An 18,417-nucleotide genomic window follows, 5' to 3' on the forward strand; every position below is an offset into this window, starting at 1 on the left:
TGTGTCATTTCTAAGATATTATTCTGATAATTATCCTTACTTTGGTAGTCTTGGTGCCCCAGACATAAAACATTTTGACTCACAAAAACAGTAAGGCAGTCACAAAATGGAAAGTCACCAGGACAACTTTGACCAATAAAAATGTAATTTTGATGACTCTTCTGATCCAGTAAAAAAAATGTTTAATTAACAAATGGCTAGTTATTTTGTACCAGACAGACGACTTCCCACCTGACTTTCCAGCAGGGGGTGGTCTTACTTATGCAGCAATTATTCCATTGGTTTCTGAAATGTCTGTCCAAGTACATTCATGTTGGAAATTTAAATCAGTCATCCCACTCATCATCATCATCGTCATCACCACCATCGTCCTCTTCATCATCTAAGGCAAGATATAATAATAACATGTATTGGGCAGAAATACAGGAAATCAGACTGGCAGACAGGTATATTGTGCTAGTCACTGTACCTGACGAGTGGATGACTTTGCTTCTCTTCTGCATGACCATCATCAGCGCTCCAACTATTCCCTCACTTGACTCTTCTTGTGGGGCAGAGTTTGGTTCAGCACTATCTGTGACCTAGGACATACACAGAAGGTAGATTCAGAATAACTCAGTTAAAGAATAGTTCAGTTTAAAATGCTTTATAATCAGCACTTTCTTTCTATTGTCATTCATGACAAATCACTACACTATAAATATAAATTTTCTTTACTATACTAAATATATTAAACTAATTAAATATATTATATATATATTAAATAAAACACATCACAATATATATATAAAAATACTTCAATCTGAACAATGATGTGTTCCATCTTACATTTTTAAGCTTAGTTCCCAAGCGAATTTGGTCCAGCAAATCCCCTCGACTACCTGCACCTCCACCTCCACTTGGGGTTTTGGGGGGTGGAACAATATTTGTACTTCCAATATCTGTGGCTAGCTTTGATGATGGAGCAGGGGGAGGAGGTGGGGGAGGAGGGGGAGGTGGTGGTCCACCCCCTGAGGGAGTACAGGGTGGGGGAGGAGGGGGGGCACCTCCGGAGCGACCGTGGCTTGGTGGAGGAGGAGGACAGGCAGAGATAGGAGGTGGTGGGGGTGGTCCACTTCTGCCCCCTGTTGGTGGGGGTGGGAGTGAGCGGGAAGGGGGACCTCTTGGGGGGCCTCCTGGGACAGGCAGGGGCCCAGAGCGTCGTGGTGACTCTGAGGGAACAGGCGGGAGTCGTCCACGTCGACTTTGAGACTGGCTTGTTGTGTTCTCTGCAATAAAACAGAACTGAGTACAAAAGAGTACTATACTCTCTGGTAAATAGCACATAGTCTTTTTACAGACAATGCCATTTTTATCGTACTAACTATTTACTACGCAACTTTCCAAATGTGTGTTGTGCAATTTCACGATATTGTAGGCATCCCTGCAAACTGTGGTGTCTCTAAATGAAGCTGGTTTACTGTACCAAGCCAAGCATTTCACAATACATTTTCAATGGAAATAGTTAAAATAACGTTACCTATAAGCAATATTAGACCTAATCTGTAAAACGTCAATCTACTCAAGTAATGAGTATACCATTCACTAATGAGTATACCATTCACAATGAACATGGACTGTAACATAGACTGTAAAAGAAACAGTAACATGGACTGTAACATAGACTGTAAAAGAAACAGTAACATGGACTGTAACAGGAACTGAACCTTGTTTCCTCATTTCATCCTTGACAGCCTGTAACCCCCCAGACTGTTCAATAAAGTCATAGATGAGTCTGGAGGTATCTGCGTCTGTCAGTTGGTCATCACTAATCCCAGCAGAGGAGAAGAGTGTCTTCAGATCTGGGTCTAGATTAGCAGTCTAGAATCAGAGAATTGTAATGTGATGTTACAGTATTATCTATATTGTATATCTATATGGATAAAACCAACGCTGTGGTTTGTCTTAACTTGTCTCTACAGTCAAAGAGAAGGGCATGTGTATCCTAAAATACACTTGTAATACAAGGGTGAAAAACAAGTAATTGTTTCACGATATCATTCATGGGTTTGCTAATGTAATCCACTGAAATGAATGGTTACCACCAGAGCTTTAAATATACACAATAGTATGTTGACATAGGGTATATTGTACCCACTCATCTGTTTACATACTGATATTAAAGGGCCTCCCTGAGGTGCTGCTTAACAACTTTCCATCATCTCAAGAGCATAAAGATATGTATGGGTATTTTCAAGATGTACAGTAACTGCTTTTACAGACAGTGTCATCTTACATCAAATCCTGAGTTTGGATCCCATCCGACATGGGTTACATGTCTGCAAAGAGGAAACAGATCAGTAGAAAATTAAGGAAGCAGAACGAAAACATTTCTTATATAAATTATATATTATTATTTAGCTGGCCATTGTAGGATTTGGTGTGGGTTGAGTGGTAAGATGTATAGCTAAGATGTATATTATTTTCTCATTCATTTAATTTACAATACAAGACACAGTGGAAACCAACTGCATTCCATGTTTTCACATCCATGTTTAAACAATATGATTAAACTCCTCCCAAATAGTGTAGCATCACTGGATGTGATATACTTACTTAAATCCACTGGGGGCTCCTATATCAGCCTTGGTCAGCTTGACTCCCTTCTTCTTGCTCTTTTTTTCCTTCTTTACTTTTGAATTGGCTAGGGAGGCAGGGGAAGGGATGGGTGCTGCTGGGGAGTGATAGCGTGATGCTAGGATACCAGGGTTCTGGATGTCCATAGTGGGTGTGCCTCCAGGATGGACTGGTGAAGCTGATGGTGTGCAAATGGAAAGAGTTTGTGTACACACTTCTTGTTCCTACCTAGAATATCGACTTCATATTGTCTATTTATATGGATAAAAGGACGTCTCCTTTCAATGTAGTAGATTGTGTTTTAAAGATGGATCATTTCATTTGACTGAATGGTTACATGTAGTACTCACTGTTTGGTGGTGGCAATGGTGGCAGTTGTCTTTTTTCTGTGGATAGAAAAACATTGTTTAAGGCTAATGAAAAACCAGAGACTTTGAATTAACTTAGGATTTATCTTCATGTTTTTGATTCATGAAGTGAAATGCCTACCATGACTTGCAGGTCTTTTTTCTGTGAATGTGAAAACATGGTTTATAATGAGTTAGATGAGTCATTAGCTTCCTAATTGAAGATATAGACGTTCCAAAGCCACTTTGTACGGTATGCGTATATAGGCTCAAGGCTAAGATAAGTATATGCTTTTACCTTGACGGTTGGCTCTCTGGCTGAGCTTCTCTTGCACAGTGACTCTGAACGTCTCAGCCTCCTGCTCACTTGAGAAGTTGAGACCCACCTGGCATTCCTGTGGTTCATCATCAAACATCAAATGTTGACATTAAATGTCAACATTAAACATCACTATTTTCATGCCAAATTTCATTAGTTGGAAAGTGAAAGTAATGTGAATTAGGTTAGCACATAGTGCAAAGGTTGTGTGGTACTCACGTCAGCAGCAAAGGTGTGGAAAAAGATCTGAGGATTGTGATATGTCAGCTGGTTATACAGCTCCTGCTCCCAGATTTGTTTCCCCTCCTAGATACAGTACAGCATAGTGCAAACATCCATGTACAGTCAATGTTGGCCTGACGTTGAGTTCACTGATGACATGGCAATGCACTGCACTGTTTATGGTTATTTATCCCTACTAGACTGATCAGATATAAATGTAAGAATACAACTAGATGTATTTAGTAACTGTTTAAAACTAAAGTAAAACATTTCAAGGTGCAAAACATTAAATCCAATGACTATGTGCTTAACAACCAATGAAGATGGTCTGAGGTCTATATGTTTCATATAAAGAAATAAATTGTTGCTTGTCCAACCATTTTAATTGTTGCCTTAAGGCAGCTACCACATCAATAGACAAACTTCACTGTTAAGCAGTCTGTACTGTAGGATAATAAAGAGGGTCAATGGAGGAACCTTAAAGTCGTATAGACGGATAAAGTAGGAGCGAAGTGGGTTGTCCTTCACAAAGCACACCACACCAGTGTGCTGCAGACTCCATTGAGAGGAACTGTGTGGCAGGGCCATCCACAGTTGAATCACTGCTGTGGACAGGGTCTGCACAGAAAGACAGAACATTCTTTCAGAGACATGGATGCTCAGGGCTCATTATTTTGTACTTTATTGTATATACACAATCTGGATGTAAATCTTGATCATAGCAAGATAACAGCTCTTCAGAGAGAAACAATTATCATAAAACAAGATTCTTCTGAAATGTTGTGCATTCATTAACAATGCATCTAGCTACTGTGTATCTAGTGTTCAGCTATTTGTTCCACTTGCCAGCTTGCATTCAAAGTCTTTGTGAAGAATGTGCATAATGGAGGACCAGCCTTAACTTATTCCTTATATAAGTCTACCATAACAAAAACAGGCTATATCCTCTGGTATTGCTACCCAGGAAGTGACTTCTGGGTAGGCTTCCTGTTGCTCTGTTCACTGTAGATACTTCTTTCTAAAGCTCTTTATCTGTGTCATAGTGGAAGTTCAGTAAACCACACTAGAACAAATAGAGGAGTAGCTTTTTCATTTTCTGAAGGTTCATGCATTTGTTTCATATATCATGTAAATGTGTAATTTGAGCCCAATTAATAGCAGGCTACCACAACACTAAAACTGACCCATCAAGTTTGTAAGTAAATGCTATTTGTTTAGGGACAAAAACATCATGGAGGATAGATGATGGAAAATTCCACATTGAGTCATCACCTCTATTGGAAATGTCTGAAAAGTCTGCAGTGTGTACTTAGTGTCAAAGAAGCAAATTGATATAGCATTCGGTTTGCTTATTTTGGCTGAAAGGGAGTACAATTTCCTTCTTCACAGTACACCATGAAATATGTCAAATGCCATTTACACTCCATACACGTCACTATGTGTGCACTATGGACAATCATTCAACGAGAGGACATCATGGACACACTGCCATATCACTTATTCAGTCATTTAGTGTCATTTGAGGTTAGAATGTTGGCTAAAATCCCAGATCGTCAGGCCTGCTAGGCTCTGGTGCGACCTGGGCTCACCAGTGCTCTAAGACTTACCACACATCTCCGCCCCAGAAGCTCCACCACAGACTCATTCTCCTCTGCACTCAGAAGGATGCTTAGATTGTTCTCTTGCTTCTTTGATTTTGATGATCGGCTCATTTTTCAATGTAGTTTTGGAGGAGGGACACACATCAGGCTATTTAGAGCCCATTAAACTCCTGTGTCCACATGGAAGAGTCTATAGACAGTGAAATGGGGACTTCCGTATTCTGACTAGTATGATGTAAATTCAGTAGAGGCAAGAGAGAGCAGGAAGTTCTTACCCACAAAAGATTGCATTAAATTCAGCTGTAAAATACAGAACTTCTGAAACCTGTTTTGAGGGCCACACACACTGCAGACCTAGTCCTATGAAAGTCCAATAATTCAGTGTTTGTATCAGAGGGTTTCATACAACTGTAGGAAATGGAACCACTATTAAAATAACCTGATGTTAAACTGACAAGCAGAGATAAACAGAGATAAACGTAGACAGAGATAATGTCAATTTACAAACTCATGTTTGAAAACATGTGAACTTGAAAATGGATGAAAACATGGGATTTTAGCATCACTAGCATCAACAACAAAAACGACAAAAACACGAGTACAAGGCAACATTTTGATAAATACTGACAACTCTTTATTGGAAATAAAATACTATTGACAACGGTGCCAGGTTGAACACAAAATGTTCCTTGCAAAAAACAATTGACTGGTGCCATGATAAAAAGCTGTCACATTTTTATAATGGTGTTCCCAAGGCATTCAATTTGACATTTCTATACTAGCTTTCATCTTTTCAACATTTCCAAGAACTCAGCTAAATTGATCGATTTTATATTTACATTCTCCTTTTGAACATGCAATTACAGCTTTAGCCTTATCATATGTCTTCTTATTTGACCCAGTTCCTTACTTCGTTCTACATTACACAAATCACTGAATGGGAAAATTTGTACATGATTCCTTATATGACAAAATATATATTTTACAGTTTGGCAAATACTAAACATCTTAATTAATTAGTTCACATTTTCGGACCCTATTGCATTGTTTACCCTCACATTGTCCAAGTCAGCAATACAATATATTACCATTGAATCCATTGTTACATTAAATCAAAAGTGGGAAAACTGCATCAACCACTTGACAATGTTTTGAGGATTTGAGGATATGGATTAGTCCAATTAAGTAAGATAGACATGAACAACTGCACATCTTTTCTGACAGCCTCACATTTAGTATGTTTGACTAAGGCACATCATTTTTACATTAAGGTTACATTAAGGTTTTTGATCATATTGTTGATGTTTTGTTTAGTTTTATTGTATTATTCAATTGCGGGATTTTTGGTTGTAGGATTAGTTGCCAAAAATAGAATTGTTGCCAAAACAGTAAATGATCACACATTTGGACAAAATGACTGTGGATAGCAGTGGTGGCAATTAACAGAGACAACAAAAATCCTCACAAAAGAAGGTTTCTATTAGAATCTAATCAATAAAATAAACATTGAGCTTTAATAGACAAACAACAATGAATGCATTGTTTTGGCACTTGGAGCAGCAAATACTTGGCTGGTAACATACAGTCTGCCCTCTTAGCAGATAGATAATGAACCCCTGCATCGTTGTTGGTGAACTTTCATACTAGATGCTCTCCATTCAAGACTACAGCTTCATTACTTTGGAGACAGGAAGTGGATCTGGTGTTTCCACAGGCAGCACATTCGTTAGCTGCATTGCGATGACTGGAGAGATCATAACGTCAGATAATATGACCATTGGATTCTTTAAAGACTTTTGCCTCCATGGAAGGGTAGTGTGTCTTTTCAATTAGAATAGTTGGGAAAGCTGTCTTATCACAGCGCAGGGTGATAAAACACTACACAATGTGGGCCCAGCCTCTCGTCTCCATCTACCAGTCCGGCGGGATTGAGGAGTGTCACAGCGACGGGGCAAGCAGATGTCTTGGCATGTGGACCCTCTCTGTTGATGTATTTGCTTTAATGGCCACCCCCACTTCGTTTCTCTCCAGTTGTCCAGTCAAGTATGATGAACGTCAAGCTCATGGTCATGAAAATGAAGCCCAAAGCAGTGAAACAAGCAGCCTGAAATACAAAGTACATATATTCTACTGGCAGAAGCAGAAATGTGCACTTCTGAAAGGGAACTCAGTATAACAGGGATAACTGTATGTCGATGTTAGGTGAACCTACCTGGATCTTTGGTTTTGAAGTCATGGACTCTTGTTCAGTAGGAACAATACGCATGTAGAACAGTCCTGGGAGGATGAAGATGAGACAAGGAGCAGTGGTGGCCCCTGGATAGAGAGGGGAGAATGTTAAACACCTGATCATGTTGGCATGCATATACTTGACAATGTGCAGTACCTATACATTTACTGCTGTACTGCACATGTAATGTATTATAATACAGTAAATGATAGTATTATAGTACACTTCATGAAAACATACTATATTGTACCTTTACTTTTTTATAATTACGTACCAATTATCCCAAAGATGTCTCGAATGTTGGGCACGAGGATGACAAGCAAGTTGACTACAAAGAGTAGACACAAAGCAATAACAATGTGGCGGACCCAATGGAAAGATTTCTCTGGGAACAGGAGTTGAAGTAGGGCTCTGCGGATCTGAGGAAATAGACCACACCCAACATGAAAGATGCCCTGTGTCTGTGGCAGGTTTACACCTTATCTATAATGACATCTAAATGTATCCAGAGTGCTTGTCAGAAGCATCTTTTGCTAAATGATTTTGGGTATTTGCTTATTCTTACTGGGAAGAGGACAACAGGGACAGTGAGAGTGACAGCCACCAGCACAGCCAAGCGAACACACAGGATGAGGGTGTCCAGAGGGTCCACTATGCTGTATGTGTGCAGGAGCTCAGATTCTGTGTTCACTATACACACAAAAACAAACACACACGCATTCACTTTAAATTCTCAGATAATCCAGACGAAGTTTGACGACACACCTCTTCCAATGATACCTGGACAAATCACTTTTCACTTGACCTAAGGGCACCTTAAGCTGAATTTAGTTGTACATTATTAATTGTGGTACCTGCAAATCTGACCTCTTTATATATTTGAGATTATGTTGTAGCATTGACCTGTTAATTGGTTTCTCCTAATACATTGTTTTTTATAATGTTACACTTGAGGTACGACGTTGTGGCTATAGATGCACTTTACTATTATGAGAGTTGTGTACTATTGTAGTAGAAAATACAATTCCTTGGCACTAACCACTCAAATAAGGTTACAACTGTGCACTTCTGGCCTTGATGATCTGCTGTACTTCACTTCACTATTTGCACTGTTTGTCGCTTTGGTTTTAAAGCATCTGCCAAATGAATACAATGTCAAATGTAAATTGTACAAATGTGGCATGTGTACTGTACAGTATATTCTTCAGGTGTTTGTGCACTCATCAAGGTCTTACCGTAGAAAGTGAGATACCCAAAGATGGCGGTGAGGAGGTACATGACAAACATGCCAAGGATGGATACATTAGCAATACCCTGCATTCGTCTCTTGGTTGGGCTTTAATGGAGGAGGTGAGACATCATTAGATAATGAGTTTCTTGATAATATGAGCAGGGGGGCTAATGATACATACAGCGGCAATATGGGACTACAATTCTAAGACGCTACACATACTCAGTCAATCAACAATTTATATAAATATTCTGATGAAAATTGAAACAGATTTGGGCTTCACCAACTTACTTGCGCAGCTCAGTGTAGATGGGAAGCACCTCAGGGTGACACACAAAAGCAAACGCCAAGATGGGGATTGTGTACGCCGTCTGAAAACCATGTAAAGTGCATCTATAATTAGTTGCTTTGCGCTGGTAATTCATGCTTGAGGGACATTTACAAGATGGTGTAGATCATGTGAACCACTCCCATACACATGGTCAACAAGTTGCCCCAGTAACAAGATACAAAACAGGAAACACACGGTCATTAGCATATTAAATAACCCAGTCTCTAAATAACTCCTAACCATATCTGGTCAGATTACACTTGAAGCCAATAGGCAAGAATGATGTATGCACACAATTTTTTTTTAAATGAAATTACACATTTGGGTGTCTATATTTTTAATATAAAGTGGAGAGATTGCTCCTTTCTGACCTCCTGGTTGATGGTGAATAATTTGCCTTCACAAATATCCTCTGGGATGGTGGTGTTGATAGAGTAGTTGCTGAAGGCCTCCAGGGGGCAAGGGATATTAAATTTCTTGTAAATAACCTTTGAGAGAAAGAGAGAGTGAGAGGCTCAGAGCTACTGTAGATACAGTTGACAACAGTTTAAATAGACTAACTTGTGAAGTCCTGTCTTAAGTCACTGTACTTTCACTTGATTATGATTATGTATACTGATTATGTATACTGATTATGTATACTGATTATGTAACATGATAACGTTCTGTTTTCACTGTATCCTGGACCTTGGCCCTCAAGGAGTATTCTGACTTACAGCACTTTATTGGATGCTTAACTGTTTTCCAACTGAAACCAATAACAAGTAGATCAGCTAAACCTTAATTACCAAACAACAACTGTAATAACAACACAGCCCAACGTCCAGCAAGCTGGAAATGAGATATGCCTGTGCAGTTGGGTAGCATGATTATAAATATCCTTTTGTAAATAATTGAGGTCATATAGAAGTAGCTTGGAAGTCTGGAACATTTCCTATAATTGACCTAACCTAAATATAGTTCAGCACAATTATTTGCATACTACATATTTTTCTGCTTTGGTACAGTATATACATAATTTACCCAACATACACATTGTCTCATGGTAACATTTATACACAAGCCTCACAGAGGAAAGGAAGAAGACCATGCAGGTGAGGGAGAAGCCACTGGTGTAACCCAGATACCCTGCAACATATCAAACACATTTACAATGTTAGAAAGTATTATTTATTTACAGTCAAACAACAAATTAAATGCAATCAATATCCAATGTGATGTATTTAACATCATTCTATCTTAATCAACGTTTGTGTCCCAAGAGGTGATGAACAAATGAAAGTTTCCAAACAGACTGTTTTGCGCCAATGCCACATGCACCATCTGATGTTGATTTGGCAGATTGTGTTGCAGAGTCTACCCTAAAATATTAGGAAGGACTGAGTATGTACGTCAATCAATAGTTCAAAAGAAGTGAGGTCAATGACATACCAAGTTGTTTCATCAGGGCGAGTGGTAGGATGATGCAGACACTGACAATGATGATAAGGTAGTTTCCATTCATGAACCAATCTCTAGTTGGACAACACAAACACAAAATATTCTTGTAATATACATTGCAAGGAACTTTTCAAGTAGGTCAGGCATATTTTGCATGTATACTTGTATTTTGCATTCGGATTGTCACAAGCACTCACCCAGAGGTAGATGCCTGACCTAGAAAGGCTTGGATGACCAGTGGTAGTTCAAACTTCACGATGAAAAGGTAACTGGACATAGCTTTGAAGATTAAGACACAAAGAATGTAAAGTCACAAACTTGTACTGTTATAACAACTATTATACAGTCACTCAAAACACCCTCAAAACACCCTCCTCAAAACCAACCTCTTGGTTTACATATCAACTTTGTGGTTGGGCAATATCATACAAAACTTTGAGCAACCTCGTCCCCTCAGCAACCATTATTTACAACTATAATAGACTGTGAAATAATGTTATGCAATAGCAAACAGAATACACAAGGGCATACTCCCTTGTGGTTCTCCTTAAAAATAATATCACACGTGTATTCGCCAAATTTAACAAGGTGCTGCAATGCATTTATCATTTCCAACCTATTTCTAACTTTCCTTTTGCCAACAGATTTTTGCAGACCTATATGGAAACTTTGCCAGATAATGTTCCAGAATAGCAGACTATTCTATTCAGTCTAACCATCTAATGTGAGGTCATGAGGTTCTCCTAAAGTTGAGTCATGTGCTTTCACCAAATTTAACGAGGTACTGCAAAGCAGTTGTTAGTTCCAACTTTCTTATTGGCAATAAACAGGATGTGTGAATTGTAGCAGGGATATATGAACTGTGTGGTACTGGAAAAATGTTTTTTCTCACAATCTAGAACTGTTCTCTTTTGATAGAATCACAAAGTAAACAAAAATGCTACCATACTTTTATTGCAATTACACAGGATAATATACTGTTCTCAATAAAGGTGCACTGTACATGTATGTCCTACTATCTAAAATGAACTTTATATGTGTATGTATTCTCAATGGGTTTGAATATCATTTTTTTTGTTGTAAAATTGTAATGTAAGATTTTAGGAGTCCACATCTAGTACTATTGGTAGAGACTTACCACCAATGTTATGAAGGGTTATAATAACACCAGCTAATATTTTTCCAGGATGTCCAAAAGCCCGAAAGCCCAGCTGTTCATAGGCACGAATACCTGAAAAGACAATGAGGTAAGTGATGTTGAGGACCATGGCTAGAACTGGTTATTAAGACCTGTGAATGTGGACAGTACCAGTATAATCATTTTGCTGTATGCTTTTTTATTGTTTCTTTGGAATCCTTACCAACGACTCCAGCGCTTCTAAGCAGGAGGTGAACTGAATAACTGGACAGGCAGGCTATGCATGTCAACAGAACTCTGCAGAACACAAACAACTTACTCAGAGTTATGTAACTAAACAGCATACTGCTATCATATGAATTCATGTGGTTAGGAAAACTATAACTGGGATCTTTGGAAATGGTTTCTCTACCACCAAATAATATGTTGCATCCTCTGAAAAAGAATCTTTCAGCACTTTTTTCAGAACAAGATTCCATGTGAATAGTTTTTACCTGTGAATTTGGTTTGTTATACAACACAGCTACTCAAGCTCAGTTCACATTCTGTTTTAAATAGTTTGTATTTAGTTTCCAACACGTTTCCTACCTACCTGTCATACTATACACATAGATGCTATGACTATGAGGGCTCTATCCTTAATCCTTAATGGTGACACATGACCTACCTAAAGTACACCACACACTGTGCTTAAAACAGACAGGGCTACATTTCAACATTCAATTCCATGTTATAATTAGCCCCTGAAATCTGATTTAGAGCAACCTCATGTGTCTCAGATGCAACTACTGAAATCAGCTATGGACACCACCACACTACCCTTAGTGCAGAACCTTTCCACATGATAGTAATCATAATGTTTAATTCAACATTTCCAGCTTCAAGCAGGACTTGTCATCTGGTTATATAATTGTCTTTTTTGGGGGGTTTTAGCAATGAGGGTAAAACTCTGTGTGTCATGTTCACTAAATATTTATACATCATTTATGTACATACACAATAATGTATGTATTCATAAAAACATCTCATCCATCCATAGTATCTCAAGCATTGTGAAATATTTAACTTTATTGGGACTATTTTCCCATTTGTCGCTTGAACATTCAGGGAATTATAAAGTGTGCCTGTGTTTTGTACGTGTGTGTTGTGGGTGTGCATCTGTATCTTTGTGTGTGTGTGCCGTGATACTTACAGAAAGAGAATGATACCCGTGTTTGACATGGCATACGATAATCCCAAGATTCCACTTCCCATGATGGCATTACTCAGGTTGAAGACAGACATCCCAAAGGAGGTCTTACCCTCAAACTGTCAAAAATATAAATTATTGATGTAAATGCTCATAAGATTATACAATCTAAAGACAACTTTGGCAGGAATTGAACTTTGACATTACTGACTAGTAAAATATTGGTTTACAGTAATCATTTTACAGTGATGATGGTTGCATACATTGTATTGGCCAGTAGTTATAGTAGCTCTAGGACTTCACATACATACATCAGTAAACTGAGGTTTCTTTGTCCCATCACTCTTGTGTGGCAGGAACTCCTCTTGCTCTGATTGTACACTATGATGTTCACCAAGAGGAGAAAAAAAAAGTCTCACACCCTTTTACCAACACTGTCAAACTATTGGTCAGCATTATGTCCCTAATAATGAATCAAGTTGCATCTAAGGTATCATAATTACTTAAATTAAACAACAACAACCAATAAGATATATCCATCCATTTGTGTACTCTCAATTAACAATGTATAAGATTTATTTGAAAATGTTAAGTGGTGATGAATAAGTACAACACTGGGAAATTAATACAGTAAAGCAAGCTTGACAGCAATATGTTTAGCAGAAAATAAAACATACCCCTCTTCCAAAGGGACAAAGTCATGGTGGTGGTTACCATTTGATAACTTTTGCATTTCCATGATGTTATGAGAGGTGATATTAAGACAACGTGTGGAGACAGATAAAAGAATCTTCAAAAGACTGGAGACAAACAACAATTTACAGGTTGTGCAGAAGGGATCTGAAAAAGACTATGAAAAGGAAAACAAAAATAATTAGGATGATAACACTTTAGAAAACATTCAGTGGATAGGCTACAACTTCATACATGTACTCTTTTTTAATGTCTGCAAAAAATAATTGTGTAATTTATTTATTTGTTAAATCTTGTTATTATTAATATATTTAACATCCTGCAACTTTCAGACGAAAATCATCTACATTATGATAAAGGTTTCCTCTACAATGGAAATTTTGACATTGCAAAACATACAACAACCATATGTCATTTTCTCAGCATTTTCCTATCAAACTGAGAGAGAGAGAGAGAGAGAGAGAGAGAGAGAGAGAGAGAGAGAGAGAGAGAGAGAGAGAGAGAGAGAGAGAGAGAGAAAATTATCTCTACATACCTAAAAGTTTGATTGATAGTTCTTCTACAGTTATTTTATTGTATCAAGCTATTATCTTATTTACACCTGTAGTAAACACATTGTTGTTCTTACTTTCATTTGGGTGCAGTTGGGCCTTTGAGATGCTATACAACTGTAGCACAATCAGGTGCGGATTAGTTTCTTAATGCTACTATATTAACTTCACATTAATTCATTGAAAAGTCATTTGTCCTGGGTTTACAAGACTGTTGGTCTGGAGTTCAGTGATATCTATTAACACAGAATATAATGCATCAAGGGATGACCCAGTTGTGATTTGTCACAAGTGGGGGAGGCTGATATTATATAAATATTCTAATTTATTGGGAAAATATTATAATCAGAGATGTATGTAACACATTGTGACACACTGATTCTTTATGCAATAATATTAGACAAGACAAACTTATTTTTTTGTTTGGTGATACTTCACACATTTTCGTTTACACTTTAAATAAAACCAATAGAAAACCAGTCAAACAATAGCCTGCCCATAGATATGTGACCTAGCAAGCCAAAGACACTTTCAATGTCAAAAATGACATTGAAACAATACTATAACTTCTGCATGTTGTGGCAAGGTCAGCATGTCATTTAACAACAACATATGAAAAGTGATTGTCACATGGTACAGAATTTTACCTTCAAAACAACTTAACTGGTCTTCATGTGGGGGGGGGAAACAGAACCAAAGGAACTTCTTGAAAGAAATGAGTTTTCGTATGCATCACCAAGTGATGTGGGACATTGGATTTCACATTCACATACAGGCCAGAATGTTTCCCTAACCCCTTGGGATGGATACGTGGCTCCAGTGCACAGTTTGGAGCTAGGCCAGGTCTCACCAGCTGCAACTCTCCACCAGTTGCTGAGGATCTCAGCCTTGTAACCTATCATTTTGAACAAGTGATAAGGGATGGCTGGCAGTGCTTTCTCATGGTCTACTTAAACATCATGTGTTAGATATGTCATGATACAAATGTAAATGTTTCTATAGACCGTGACATCTTATCACACACATAATGTAATGCTGTTGGATATCAAATAGATAAATTCCACCCATAACCCAATTTCTTTTTTATCATCCTCACAATTTATTTTAGGTTATAACTGTAATTCTTCTTGTCATGGATGGTTAGAAGCAATCATAAGAAATAATTTAACAAACTTAAGAGCCATCCAAAATGTTCCCACACTTTCTAAATGTTCCCACATGGGATTAGTGTCATCAATCTATGATACATTATGTAACATTTTGTAACATTTAAAAGAACACACTATCCAATTGGTTTCAGCCTCACTATTGATCAAAGAATCCCAAGTCCTCATCTGACTTTACAGACAGTAGGACCACACAGAGGATATCCCAGGAAAGTCAAGGAGGGCAAAGGCCATGCTTTTACACACACTAACATGTTTACATCCTTGTCTGTACAGTATGTTTCTCTTCTTCCTACAATCAGCATTTGCCTAGTATGCCATACAAAAGTAAAACACCTTTGCCATTAGCTGGTTAAAGGGAAATCTACTGTTTTTCAAGCTGCATGGCAAGGGTTTGCAGAGTCATTGATTCAATTATGCAGTTAAAAATGATCTTCGATCTCAGAACTATTTCTAAAGACCTATATTGAAACATTGTAATATTACAAAAAAAGAAAGGCCAAAATAGGCCAAACAGGGAAAACATAAGTAGCCTACTCTTCTGAAATACTTTTGACAAAGTATTTCCTTCCATTAAAATAGTCTTGCCAAAAAAGGGTGAGAAGTTAGACTTTCATGGGTAACACCACTTTGGGGGAACATCAATTTAGTCAAATAACAAATATGCCCTATACTTACCCCTGTTCTAAACTGTATTGTAAGTAGTTCTCAATATATCTTCTTTCAGTATACGAGACAGACATTTATCCGTCTACACTCAACAGTCGATTCAATTTTATCAGTCAGTCAATAGAACTGCACGTATTTGCCACCTAGTTGAGGTTCTTGGCAAATGTGTGTGCATGTGTGTGTGTGTTTATGTGTGTGTGAATGTGTCTGAAAGTGATGGAAAGCAAAAGAGAGAGGAAAGGAACAATGTAGAAGTGGGAGTTTTTCATTGAGTTTGTTCAATGTTGGACGATCATGTGAATTTGCATTTTGCATTCTTATGGTCTAGAGTAGCTGTCTATTGGCAGTAGCCACACCCTCAACCAACATGTATCTCCTTTTCCCATGTTCTTACAACTTCATGCAGGTTTTCTGGTGGTTATCTCTTTTTCAAGTAAAACACTTTGTTTCAACCCATACAGCCTTTAGCAAAATGTTAGTTCACTTAGCCAAATGTTTAATGACAGGAGTTTCATTGTGTTACACAATCATTGGGCAGGCCCAGGCTTGCAGAGAGGTTTAATATGCCTGGATTTCACTGCATCTCACAAGTAGAGTAGTTTGACAGCATTTTTATATTTTTATTGTAGGATTGTTGTGCAGTTTACATGAAGAATACTTGATCTCAGAGGCGTTGTTAGACATACAACTCTACTGGGGCACAGGCCCCCTATTCATATCCCTTTTTTTCTTTCAAACTTGCTCCGCACAATGCACTACTAGGCTATATAAACTCCCCTTGCTTAATCCACGATACGACAGTTCGGGGACGCAAGTTTGATATAAGCTTTGGCAGGGACATCAATGTCCATAGAGCTAAATAACCCCATACAACCAACAATGAAAGATGTTGAATGCCAAAGGAAGTCTCAGTGTAAATCCATTGTGTTGATCACAGATTAAGGGTGTTGATAACAACCTAAATGAGAAATGGCTGAACACACAATCAATCAACTCACTTATAAATGTTCTGGTATTCGTGAGTGTTTCTTCTACTTATATTCATTCGTTTTTCCAACTGAATAGAATGGTACATTTGACAAGCTTATTGCAACAGCTGTGTACGACTGAAAACTGCTCTCGAGACGAGAATTCTTAGGAATGGACATAAATCAGCTTGAAGGAAAAAAAGAAAGAACATGCAGCACTTTTCAGTGTAACTCCCTTAATTGTTCTCAGGATGTATAAAGTCTCTAGGGATGTATAGAGTTTCAGAATCTTCACCTTCATGCGTTCAAATCCTTTACTTACAAAAGGCAAAAAAACATGGGCAAGGCAGCAGAGTTGTTTGATTCACAAAATTAAACTGGTCATACAAAAACATTATTTTCACATCAAAATACCCCTTCCCCTCCCTTTTTCTGAATATGTGTTATTGTGTTTAAACTTGTTTAAACAAAGACAGAGGTTGTATTATCTGAATTGCCACTCTATTAAGGCTACAGTGCCTAAATGTATCATGAGACCTGTAAACACTGTGACCTTTCAAATGAACAGGCACAAACGAGTCTTCCAATGGTGGAACATGTGCACACCTATGAACACCTATCCACTCAGTATGTGGAACAAAAGCTTCCAAACATAAGATCTCTGAAAATAAAATACACTAGATCTGTGAAAATTGAATTATTTAGTCAAACTGAACTGTGCACATCTGTAATCATTTAAGTGTAAAAGTCAGCTTTGACACCTCCATTGGCAGAACACAAACAAGTCCTACCTGCTAAAGTACTTCAGCTCCTCAGCAATCAAATTTTCCTGTCAAGTCCTCTAATGACCCACGTGGCATGGCAAAACATAAAACTCGAAAGACAAGTACTTACCTCTTCAAGAAGAGAAGCTGTAAAGAGCACAGAATAAAAGAGAGGATGTCCTGAAATTAAATTGTTTATCAAACTCAATATTTGCAACTGGCAAAGTTTGAAGCAAAGAGAAACCAAAGAAAGGGAGTCTTCTCATCGGATTGGGAGAGGGGTAGGAATAGGAAGAGAAGCATATGTGGGTAAGCCACTAAAGAGGGAGGGCTTTTCAGAAATGATGGTCTCAAATTTCTTGTGATGTCACACTAGTTACTCTTAGTGCCCTGTCAAAAAACTAGTGAGTCTTCGCAACACTTTAATGGGTTGCTTACTTGGGAACAGTGACTTATTTTGGTCAATTAAAAAACACTTTTGCTGTTGACTGGTTTCCTGCGAAGATACTTCATTCTCACTTCTGTCTGAATTTGAGCAACACTGTACATGAATATGGAGATGTGATTAGCCTGAAGTTGCATACATGTCTGGCTTGGTGGTATGAGTTCCAACTAACCCTCATGAGACAGGAAAATAAAAAGAATACAATGCACCACTATACTGAAAAACGTCAGCAGACAAGCACTAATACTAGAATACAGTCCTGGTGCAACAGCAAATACAGAAGGTAGAAAGAATTTCCACAGTTCTTCTAACAAATGTTTATTTAGGGTTTGTGGTTTTAGCATCTCTGTGTATTTGTGCAACCAGAAAGGAATGGATCAATCCATTCTGAAACTGGTCGAAAGATACCTCATATTAACTGCTACTGTGACAGTTACTATTAGAGTGCGCTACAATAAGTGGACAATAAACAGCAAAATTGTCAACTAAAGTCTAAT

General features: G+C 38.0%; 2 protein-coding genes across 2 annotated transcripts; both read right to left on the minus strand.

Annotated features, from left to right (window-relative positions):
• Window positions 1-127: 127 nt before the first annotated feature.
• wasb (WASP actin nucleation promoting factor b) lies at window positions 128-5,290 on the minus strand. Its single transcript, XM_084679699.1, has 12 exons — window positions 5,112-5,290; window positions 3,982-4,122; window positions 3,502-3,588; window positions 3,262-3,358; window positions 3,106-3,126; window positions 2,967-3,002; window positions 2,596-2,794; window positions 2,276-2,318; window positions 1,707-1,860; window positions 829-1,268; window positions 470-581; window positions 128-382 (listed from the first exon to the last, which is right to left on the minus strand). Exons 1-12 carry the CDS (start codon window positions 5,214-5,216, stop codon window positions 327-329), a joined length of 1,491 nt encoding a protein of 496 aa, XP_084535825.1. The 5' UTR covers window positions 5,217-5,290; the 3' UTR covers window positions 128-326.
• Window positions 5,291-5,716: 426 nt separating this feature from the next.
• On the minus strand, window positions 5,717-17,769 carry slc38a5b (solute carrier family 38 member 5b). Its single transcript, XM_084679803.1, has 16 exons — window positions 17,606-17,769; window positions 13,342-13,514; window positions 12,976-13,045; window positions 12,668-12,783; window positions 11,699-11,772; window positions 11,476-11,568; window positions 10,535-10,616; window positions 10,329-10,411; window positions 9,967-10,025; window positions 9,269-9,385; window positions 8,858-8,937; window positions 8,571-8,671; window positions 7,901-8,025; window positions 7,610-7,754; window positions 7,318-7,421; window positions 5,717-7,209 (listed from the first exon to the last, which is right to left on the minus strand). The coding sequence occupies exons 2-16, from the start codon at window positions 13,401-13,403 to the stop codon at window positions 7,105-7,107; spliced, it is 1,416 nt and encodes a 471-aa protein (XP_084535929.1). The 5' UTR covers window positions 13,404-13,514; window positions 17,606-17,769; the 3' UTR covers window positions 5,717-7,104.
• Window positions 17,770-18,417: the final 648 nt, after the last annotated feature.

Source organism: Hypomesus nipponensis, chromosome 18 (genome assembly GCF_054491055.1).
Source record: "Hypomesus nipponensis isolate SF chromosome 18, ASM5449105v1, whole genome shotgun sequence".
Lineage (NCBI taxonomy): Eukaryota > Metazoa > Chordata > Actinopteri > Osmeriformes > Osmeridae > Hypomesus > Hypomesus nipponensis.

Excerpts from the sequence above, each read along its gene's own strand:
- wasb (XM_084679699.1), bottom strand. The coding sequence starts at position 5,216 with ATGAGCCGATCATCAAAATCAAAGAAGCAAGAGAACAATCTAAGCATC. Across the intron at positions 3,359-3,501 it reads TCCACACCTTTGCTGCTGAC|GAATGCCAGGTGGGTCTCAA; the intron begins GTGAGTACCACA and ends GATGAACCACAG. Across the intron at positions 383-469 it reads CAAAGTCATCCACTCGTCAG|ATGATGAAGAGGACGATGGT; the intron begins GTACAGTGACTA and ends ATCTTGCCTTAG.
- slc38a5b (XM_084679803.1), bottom strand. The coding sequence starts at position 13,403 with ATGGAAATGCAAAAGTTATCAAATGGTAACCACCACCATGACTTTGTC. Across the intron at positions 10,617-11,475 it reads AACCCTTCATAACATTGGTG|CTATGTCCAGTTACCTTTTC; the intron begins GTAAGTCTCTAC and ends TAATCTTCAAAG. Across the intron at positions 7,210-7,317 it reads CTTCAAAACCAAAGATCCAG|GCTGCTTGTTTCACTGCTTT; the intron begins GTAGGTTCACCT and ends TTTGTATTTCAG.